The 10,058-nt window shown below is 45.7% G+C and overlaps 1 protein-coding gene across 1 annotated transcript in view; it reads right to left on the reverse strand.

The window, feature by feature from the left end:
• Positions 1–318: 318 nt before the first annotated feature.
• Positions 319–10,058, reverse strand: part of THRAP3 (thyroid hormone receptor associated protein 3) — a 22,225-nt gene continuing 12,485 nt past the window's right edge. Inside the window, exons 6-14 of the mRNA XM_031063018.1 lie at positions 9,827–9,995; positions 7,687–8,427; positions 6,971–7,143; positions 6,413–6,524; positions 6,083–6,167; positions 3,611–3,795; positions 2,824–3,016; positions 2,068–2,217; positions 319–1,800 (exon numbers count right to left, since the gene is read on the reverse strand). Coding sequence (XP_030918878.1) covers positions 1,579–1,800; positions 2,068–2,217; positions 2,824–3,016; positions 3,611–3,795; positions 6,083–6,167; positions 6,413–6,524; positions 6,971–7,143; positions 7,687–8,427; positions 9,827–9,995 — 2,030 coding nt within the window. The 3' untranslated portion in view covers positions 319–1,578. The remainder of the gene's footprint in view (positions 1,801–2,067; positions 2,218–2,823; positions 3,017–3,610; positions 3,796–6,082; positions 6,168–6,412; positions 6,525–6,970; positions 7,144–7,686; positions 8,428–9,826; positions 9,996–10,058) is intronic.

Consider the following 10,058-nt stretch of genomic DNA (forward strand, 5'->3'; position numbering starts at 1 on the left):
TTGGGATGGCAGGGATGGAGAAGCAGCTGCTGCTGGGCTCCAGGCAGGGCAGCACACGGGGCTGCAGCTGCCCAGCACCAGGACCAGCCCCTGTGCGCTCCTGGTGGGAAGGATGGAGCTGCTCCTGTGCATGGGTACAATCCCTGCTGGCAGCAGGCAGGGCCTGTGGCTGTGTCACCACTGTCCCCAGGCAATTACTGCCAAAAGAGAGGCTGAATTATCTATTAGTGCATAAAACTCAACAGGGAGTTGCTCCCCTTTTGCTCCTTGGTCCTTTCAGGCTCCCACCCAGCAACTCAGGACACAAACCAAGCAGAGTTACACCTATGACTTATTTTATTGTATTTTATTTGCATAAACAAACTTCGGGGCTTTGCTAAACAGGAACTGTTCAAGTCAAAACAAACCAAACTCTAGCTGGTGTGTGGGGAACAGCACAGCAATCCTGGGGAGAGGGACAGGGGGAGCATGGGCACGGCTGTGCCTCCCCGCCCAGGCTCAGACCTGGCCGGGAACCCTCACAAACTGCTCCAGAATAAAGTAGAAGATAAAAAGAAATGCATCCTAAGGGCCGTCCTCAACCAGCTCAGGAGGAATCTGCTTTTTGGTTTTATAAAAAGATTAATAAAAAATATTGAAAAATTCTCATCTCCCATTTATATTTTTCCCCAAGAAGAATTCGGAAGTTCCTTAGAAAACTGTGTCACCTTGGAAAGGGCACTCGGGTCACAACCAGCTGCAGGGAGGAGACACAAATGCTACAAGCAGTTTGGGGTCCAGCACACACCAGGCCTAATAGTGAACACAAACAGTGGCCAGAAGTAGGGTGTAATTTTTTTTCTCTTTTAAACCATGCTAATTTTGTTAACTTCCAACATAAAAGGAAAACATAATTTTTAAAAGGCCCTAAACTCAACTGTTACATTAAAAAAAAGTTAAAAAAAAAAAAAAAGGTCATAGCAGTTTGGTCCCAACAAATGAACATTTAGATGTTTACTCACATGCTTCATTATTTTCTTATTTATAAGAACCAAAAATAGTTTCCAAAATTATCTCTGAATTGATGCTACTACGTATGTAAAGGCCTAAAATAAGCAGAATTTAGAAAATTGAATACACAATAGGGGAGGAAAATTTGAGCGGGCGAGTGAACCCCGACTATCACTGGGTCAAATTATAAAAGAGAAACAAAATGTCAGGACAGGTGAGGTCAGGTGGGCACAAACTAAAACCACATTGTCCTCAAAGCCTGTTACCAAAAAATAACCGACCATCCATAAGGTCACAGAGAAGGGAAAATCTGGGGTCTCACCCAGTGCTTGACCATATCCAGTCCAGAAGGGAAGAGAAGTCTTTGGGAAGAGAAACTCCAGGAGTGGATCCGAGCGTAAATGATGGATCAGTCCCAGTTCGTGCTTGGGGAGGCTGAACTCTGGAAATGCAGTTAAACAACGTTGGGATGGTTTCCGAGCTGCTCTCCAGGGCTCTGCTCAGCACGTGGGGATCACCCTGACACCCCAGCACCAGCCTGACCCCTCCCCTCCTGCCAGGGCTCCCAGCACCGCGCGGACCCCGCGGCTACTCGGCCGTCGTCTGCAGGGCGTCCTTTTCCTCCCGGTTTTCCGTTCCGCTTTCGTCGTCTTCGATTTCTCCCTCTTCCCCACTGAACTTGTCATGAGCCCACTTGGGGCTGGTGCTGGACTTGCGGAACATGAAGCGGCCTCTTCCCCGGGGGAAGGCGCCACGGCCGCGGCCCCTGTTCACCCACTTGTCCGTGCCCTCGCCCTCGCGGTCGTCGTGCTGCACGGGAAGCCAAGGACAGCAGGTGAGACAGGCTGGCACCGCCCTGCACCGCGCCTCTGCGACCGCCCTTGGGGATCCACTTAGTGGGAACCACTCTACAGGGAGCAGGAACAAGCTCTCTTTAGGCAGGAGCCAGCAGCCGCCCGGGAAGTGTCACCCAAAGCCTTACCTGGTGTGTCAGTGACAGCGGGTGCTTTCGCCTCTAAAGCACCTGAGACCAGACACACCTGGAGCACATGGGTGTCTCAGCACCCAGGTACGTACCAAGTAGTATTTCTTGCTCTTAGGTGTGTACTCAGGGTCCCACTCCTCCTCTCTGCTGCGCTTCTGGAAGTCGTTGTTGCCGCCACTGTTGCTGTTGTTGTTGCCTGAAAAGTTGCCTCTGCCCCATCCTCTCCCTCGAGCTCTGAACTGCTGCAAAAGCAACACAGAGGAGAAAAATAGAGCAGCTGCAGAGGCAGAATCCTCCCACCCCAGCCAGCTTCCAGGGCTCCCAAGATACCCAACATCCCATCCAAAACACCTCTAAAACCTATCACTAAAGTAAGAGGACAGCTTTAGTGTGGCCACACCACCTCCTGCACTCATGGTTTTGGATTTTTAGTTCACCGGATCACACAGCACATCACAGCCCCTGTAAAGCTGATGAAAATCACGCAGAGGCATTTCCAGGGCAACCCCAAGCAGGTGAGACCCCTCTGTACATGGACTGCACACATAAGCATGGCCACACCCCAGTGGAAGCACAGCGTGTGCCCATTGGGCTGCTCAGCATCACTAATGCACAGAAGCTTCCAGGCTTTGTTCTGCTGGAGTTTGCTGCCCACAGCACAGCCCAGCAGCCTGGCTGATGCTCTAAACCTTGAATGATTCCACTGGGATTCACCACCCTGAGGGCTTCTCCTCCAGGGCAGCTTTAACTGACAAAGCAACACACAACAGCCACTTCCTGCCCACTTTGGGAACCAACCCTCAGGGCACAGGTGGAGAACACTTGGAGCAGGGATGGAGAACACTTACAAAGGTTCCTCTCGCTCTTCCTCTCTCATTTGGACCAGAGAATTCCTTAGTCCCAAGGCGGGACTTGTCAAAGCCTGTGGAGCTCTCCTCCCTCTCCTCAGTCTCCTCGGGATACTCCTCTGCTTTGACTGAGTGAGAGGACCACGACGATGAGGAGCTGGACCTGGACCTCTCACGCACCCGTCGGTGTTTCCTGTTCCAGTGGTGGGAACGGAGGGGAGTGGGACACAACAGCATTAGGCACTCAGCTGTGACCCATCAGATACAAAACCACTTTTTTATCACCGTCTTATCAATGCCATGCTCTCCTTTTCCTACTACAAGAGGAAAAGCCATAGCAAGAGCTTTAACACAGGGCCCAAGACCTCTCCTGAAGGAACTTGTTGCTCCTTCCTAAGGTGTTTACACCATCTGCTCTCAGCTTAGCATGCATCCATGGAGTTTTAGTCAAATGGAAAATGAAGCTAATAGAAAAGGATTAAATGAACATCAAAGCCAAGTCATTTTAACATGGCTGTTTCTCTCTTGACACAACAGGAACAAGAAGGAAAAGTGACTCACCCATCCTGACACATGGAGCTTTCCCATCTACCTTTTACAATTATTTAGTGTTTCTGAGAGATACAATGATAGCGAGACGACACGCAGAGGGGTAGCTCAGGCCACTGGAGGAGTTATGTCACAGGTGCACAACTGTGCGCACAACTGTTGTGCACGGTGTCGTCTCCAACCTGAGCAGCAGAGACACGAGAGGCACAAGGAAATGGCTACTGGGTTTCCTACATACTTTTTCTTTGAGCCTTTGTGACTTTTCTCCGTTTTCTCAGTTGATCTTTCCCTTGAGTGACTTGAATCTCTCGAGTCCACCGACTCCCTGGATTTATCGCGTTTAAGATCTCTTTCCTTATGTTTTTTACGGCGTTCAATATCAAGGCGCAGATCAACAGGGTCGTCCTTATATTTCCCTTCAGCCTACAAATGCAGAGGAGAGGGAGGGCAGAGTTGAACACAAGGTCTGCAGTGCCCCAGCTCAGCACCATTTACTTTGCTTTACTGACTGCACAGACTTCTGGAGAACTGGAGTTTAACTGACCACTAATGAATATTCCACTTTAAGATGTCAAATAATGCACTATATTTCAGTAAGTCTGCCTTTGTCAGAATTCAATTTTCCTACACTTAAAATCACTGATTTTTAAACTTTTAATCTCCTCTTTAAGCAGTATTAAAATAAACAGTCTGGTAGAGGGGAGGGAGACATGGAAGCTGACATTTATTGTACACCACAGCCAGCAAGGATGTGAACAACCTGGGGATCCCATCCAGCTGTTTATGGACCACAAGGACAGTGTGGCAGCGCTCTCTGATGGCCCATGGGTGCACCTGAGGTCCTGCTGACAGTGTCACCTGGGCAGGGGCCAGAGGGATTTTAATCCCAGGTCTAAAAGTGACACTCTGGGAGAAGCAAAAGCTCGTTGCTGCTTGGAGCTACCCAAGATTAGTGATCCAAGGGGCAGGAGGAAGCCAGTGAAAGGCAGCATCCAAGGGGTCTGGGAGAAGGCCAACATCCCATGGATAGGGAGGCATTACTATGTCTGTCAGGAAGATTTACTGGGTGCAGATGCCACCTACAGCTCCTTCCCCTGGGCTGGAGGGCACCGTGTGACAGGTGCCACAAAGCCCCACAGACACACTGTGTGTGTTTCCCACAGTCCTGCCAAGTCTGCTAAAGCAAGCTGGTGTCTCTCAGAGCAAAAACCCACCAGCTGCATGAAAAATTAAAACTAAATTTACATTGCTAATTCAAAACAAACATAAAAGACACCTGGCAATGCTTGCTTTGAGCTGTATTTAAATTGGTACTTCAAGAAGGGATTAGGAGTTTCTTTGGGAAAGGAGCAGTTGTTGTCCCTGCTCCTCCTTTGAGCCCTGTGGCACCTGGGTGAGATTCTGCTGCCTGCCCTAAGTGACAGTGGCTGTGGTTTGACAAACAGGTAACTGGGCAGCAGGAAGCCTTACACCATGTTGGTATCAACACCCAGCCTCAGCCATTGCTACTGCATTTACACAACACTCATCCTGGGAACTGTACAACTTGATATGCAACATACATCAAATTAATCGCCTTCAATTAAATACAAAAGGATTAGTAATTCTCTAGCTGTTAAATTTTTACTTACATGAGTTTCTAACCACTTTTTTGTTTAAATAAATATGTCAAATAACGCAGGAGTGAAAGCAGGCATTTTGTTTTGGTATTTTGCTCTTCTACTTTCCCCAGGCAAAGAGCTTTAATTTCTACTCTGAGAATAAAACTGCTCCCAACACGATGGATGACAGATAAGTGACAAAATCAGCAGCAGCTCCCTTATGTGGCACAGCAAACACCTATTTGGGTTTGGGAGGGCACGTCTGTTTCACGGAAGGCTGGCGAGCTGTTTGGAAACCACGTTTATAACACACTCTGCCAAGCTGATGCTCAGAGTTCAGGCCCATCAAATCCATCTCACCATCGTCCATGTCAAGCCACAAGTGTGTTTGGAAAAAATCGAAAACAAATATGAAACAAGTAAGGTTTCAGCAGGGCTGGTTAAAATCTCTTCAATGTAAATATGTATGAAGGTGAATAAACAAAGGTTAAAATCTCAAACATTTTACGTTAAGCCTTTTTTATGATTGTTTACAGTGAGTGCAATGGCTTAACATTCATCTACTCAGCAAAGCTAAAACACTCAATCCTAAATGCTCTGGATCTAAGACAAGTGCTGAATGTTAAAGTAACAGCAATCAACAGAAATGGCACAGTCAGTTGTTAGAACAAAATTTATCAACTGCTTAATAGTGTATCTGCTTTAGCTCAGCATTTAGTTTTACTTTCCTCTTTTTGACATGCATGTCTTTGAAAACATGGTTGGCAAAATTGCACGTAACAATGGAGTTAATCATACTTACAAGCAGAAAAATATCACAAAAAGTCTCTTCTCTCATCATGGGCACTTGTTCCAAAAATCCTCTCTTTTTTCTCAAGCTCACCTCAATTGACTTTGGGGTCATTTACCATAGTCTAACCACTTCACAAAGGTTGTTGATACATTTTTAATAAAAATTAACCCTTTGTAGTTCATTTTTAGAATTATGCCCATCCTTAAAAGAAAAACACAAACTTAAGTAGAGAGTAATTTAAACAAAAACATCACTGTTAAGTTCATGCCCAATGCACTCATTTTGTTGAATTAAACTAATCAGAGTAACAGTTCACCTTGAAGCCAGGATCTCTGGAGCTTTTCGATTCCTCTTGAGAGAATCCATGTTTTCTAAAAGTACTGGGAGATATATCTATCCTCCTAAAGGAAAAAAAATACATAGATATAACCTTGCTCATAAGAAGAACCTGAAGATTTTATATCAAATGTTCTTTAAAGCAGACCAGTATTTCCAATGGTATTTAAAACTCCCCATATTTTTCCTTTTTGTGTTTTTTTGGGTGAAGCTAGTTATACACTTTAATTATTCTGGAATTATTCCAGGGTTTAAGAAATGAAATCTGGAATACTTCTGCAATGTTAAGACAGTGTCTAATGGCACCAACCTGTGGATTTCAGGGCTCTTTTTGTTTTTAGCTGCATCTTGTTCCATTCCTTTCTTTAGATATTTGGTAAAGCGTTCGTTCAGCGTCATAGCTGAAGACCCAAAGTGATGCTCTGTCAGGGGTTTGAAAAAAAATACCCAAAATATTAGTGCCAGTTTTGTAAAAGAACAAAGCCCACCCATCCCACAGCCCGTTAAAACCCAGGTGCAGGTCAGTGAAGCACCATGGGGATGAGCTCTAGTGCTGCTGACAAACTGCACTTTCAATTTTTGGTGTTTCAGTGAAATGAACACAATTTTCTTCAAGCGAGTCACAAACTCATCAGAACACAAAATTCTAAGTCTCAGACTCTGAATATTTCTCAGGTAATAACAAGAACAGCTTCTGCCTGTGCAGAGGAGTATTTATGTAAATAAAGATGATTGTGATCATGCTGCTGCTCTCATCTCTGGAATATCTGCTGGAAAACAACTCCAGGCATTTTGAGTGCACAAATCCCACTGATCTGAGCAAGGCAGGACTGAACCTCCCCCGAGGACACATGGACTCCTGACCCACCTCTTACATGATGGACTATAGTCACTATGTGCTGAGCAAACAGTTCAGAAGGGCTGCGCTGCGACTGAGCCGACTGGATATGATGGAAAATGGAGCGGAATTCCTGCTCTTTCTTGTTGCTGTGCACGAGATCCCGGCACAGCTTCCTCTCCTGAGCCAATATGCCACTGGGACTGGAAAAAGAAAAGCCCATGAAACAGAAGAATGGGGTGAAGGAGAGCAATTTAAGGTGTTTAATTCTGCAGGAGCTGGGAGCTCACTGATGGTTTATGTTGTTATTAGGGAGGCACCCACGAGTACTCAAAAGTGTGAGCAAGGAGCTCCTTTAAAGATCCCCAAACACACTGCTCCAGGTTACTGTGATAATTCAGGTCACTATTCTAATGCTGCATGGAGAATAAGAGTAGTAAAACACATGGCAGAGAATCAAATGGATTTAAGCAGCACAGTAGCTCCCCTGTACAACTCAGCTTCCCTCAGCCAGAAGCCACTGAGTACCTGACTCCATCTGGGGCTCTTCCCAGAGCCTGGTGCATCCTAAACTAATCTTACACAGCAAAGGTTAGGAAAAAGTTAATCTCTAGCTCCCAAAGCCACAAATTGTGATGCAATATTGCTTAGCCTTCCTCACACTTGGCAAGCACATGGGGATCTCAGGATGAAAAACAGGAAAAAACATCACTACTGAGACTGCTCAAAAGCTGGCAGATCCTTACCGTGCAAGATCCTCATCGAAGGAATCCATTCGAATATTGACCTGGGCCTCACGAGTAATGGAAAAGGAGGATTTGCCAGGAGTTAGCCCCTCTACTTTGGTGCCTGGTTTCTCCTTCACCTCAGAAGCCTTCCTTGGTGGAGGGGAAGAGCTTTTTTCCTGGCTTGACTTGTAAGTGGTCACTCTAAAATTCTTTTCAGGTACAAAACCTCTGTGACCAGGTTCATTTCTCTTGGATCCTGATCTCTCCTCTTTTTTGGATCTTTCAGAATAGCTTTCCTCCTCCATTTCATCAGGCTTCCTTTGCTTCTCTTTTCCAGGTGGCAGGAACACCACACCTTCCCATTTTCCTGACCTATCTTCTTCTTGACTTTTACTTGAAGTCGCTACGACTTTAGACATAAATTTGGGCTCATCATCAAATTCCGAATCTTTCCGGCCCTTTGCCTTGTCTTTCTTGTCCTGCTCATCTGTTTCATCTTTCCCATAATGACCTTCCTTGTGGAACTCTGGGACCTTGAGCTTGTCAAAGTCATCCCTGAACTTGTAGCGCTTGGGTGATTGGCTACCGCGGTATCCCTTCTCCGAGTCAGCTTTCGATCCATACGAGTCAGATTTTGCCTTTCCATCTGTTGATCCCAACTCAGAGAAATTCCCTTTTTCTTTACTTTTTTCTTTCTCAGCATTTGTTACTTTCTGGTCTTTGTCTTTCCCGTTCTCAGTCTTCTGCTCTTCCAGATACCTGATCATAAAGAGATATTACAGGAGGTTTCTTATTAGAGCTCAGTAAGGTCAATTCTTGAGTTCAAAGAGTCAAAACTTCAGAGAACACCAAGCTATGCATGTACTGAAAGCTGCCTCTAGGCCCTAAAATAATTAAAATGTCAAGCAGATTACTCAGCCTGAATTCAGACTTTTGTTCTCACTAAATTCAGCAAATGTACAAGGAGATGGATATGCAGAACTGATGGAATGAGGCTCAAGGACAAATCAAACCCAGCTGACCCACAGATGCATTGGAAGGAAAAGAGGAACATCTTACCCACTCTGTTTATTTACTTACAAACCTGGTTCAGGAGAACAACACATCAAACCTTTCAAATTGGACTGTTCTGCTTTTAACAACACACTGGAAATAAAAGCCTCAAAAGCTACTTCAAATTTGGGATGCAAGTTTCATAGGTAAGCTAAATATTTCATGACAGACTGCAAACACAAATAAAAGCAAACAGGTTAACAGAGGAGAATATGCTGCTGGGAAAGATAAAACACTTCTGTTGAGAACAATTCAGCTGGTTTATAGCATCTGAACAGTTTTAAAGCATTCACAAATCAAAACCCTGGCTCTGTGGGACAGCAGGAAAGCTCAAAAACACCAGCTCCATGCTTTGGAAAGCCCAAATAAAGAGTCACAGGAGTTTTTTCCCTTTTTAAATTTCAGATATCCTTAATATAGAATCAGATCAAACCATCTTTAAAAACTGTAATAAAGACTTGAAAGCACTTGTGAATGGTGCTGTATTTTTTAAAACAAAGCGACACCTTTGGGCACAATCTGCAGTGGATTAATCTAGAGAATGATGGAAGCAGATGCCTTCTGCATGGAAGGCTGTCTTCATTTTAGAGATGTATTTGGTGCTTTAGTTTCTCATCCTACCCACAGACACAGGCACGAGCACTGCAGCTGCACCTGCCCCAGGCTGCTTGCAGCAGGATATGCAGTAGGATTTAATTAATTTCTTCTAATTTACAGTACCTAACAATTCCAGAAGGCAACACTAAAAATGTCTATAACCAACACATATGTAACCGGGAAATGTGAGCTTCCAGCTGCCAAGAAACCTCCTTGGGCAATCTCCACTTCAAATGTTCAAGGGCTATGAACATTTTTGCAGGGAATATATACAATCTTCAGAACTATTCAAGTTGGAAAACCAATTCCAACTTCCTACAACTCTAGGCTGTCTGGTTTTTTTCCATAATTCAGAAAGGACCAGGCCCAGAGCTGGCATTATGCTGGCATAGCTTGTAGCTGGAGCCTGTCCCAGCCCCCTGCCCTGCTCATGGACATCCACATGTGCAGCTGGCTCCTCAAAAGCAACCCAAAAAAATAACCCAGCACCACAAAACACATCACTTGCCTCTTGGAGAAGGCTCCTCCTGCGGGAGCCGTGCCCTCCTCCTTTGGAGCGGCACCATACAGTGAACTGACAGGTGTGGGGCTTTTGCACACCGGGCTCTTTCTGGTGGGGCTCATTCCTGCCGAGCCGTGCTCGAAGGGGCTCTGGTGGGAGCCCCCCTGGAAGGAGGTGGAGCCGCTCTGGGCGGCAGAGCCCATCGGGGACGGGCTGGAGCGCGGGGGGGTCGGGGTCT

The sequence above is a fragment of the Geospiza fortis genome, unplaced genomic scaffold, assembly GCF_000277835.1.
Source record: "Geospiza fortis unplaced genomic scaffold, GeoFor_1.0 scaffold289, whole genome shotgun sequence".
Classification (NCBI taxonomy): domain Eukaryota; kingdom Metazoa; phylum Chordata; class Aves; order Passeriformes; family Thraupidae; genus Geospiza; species Geospiza fortis.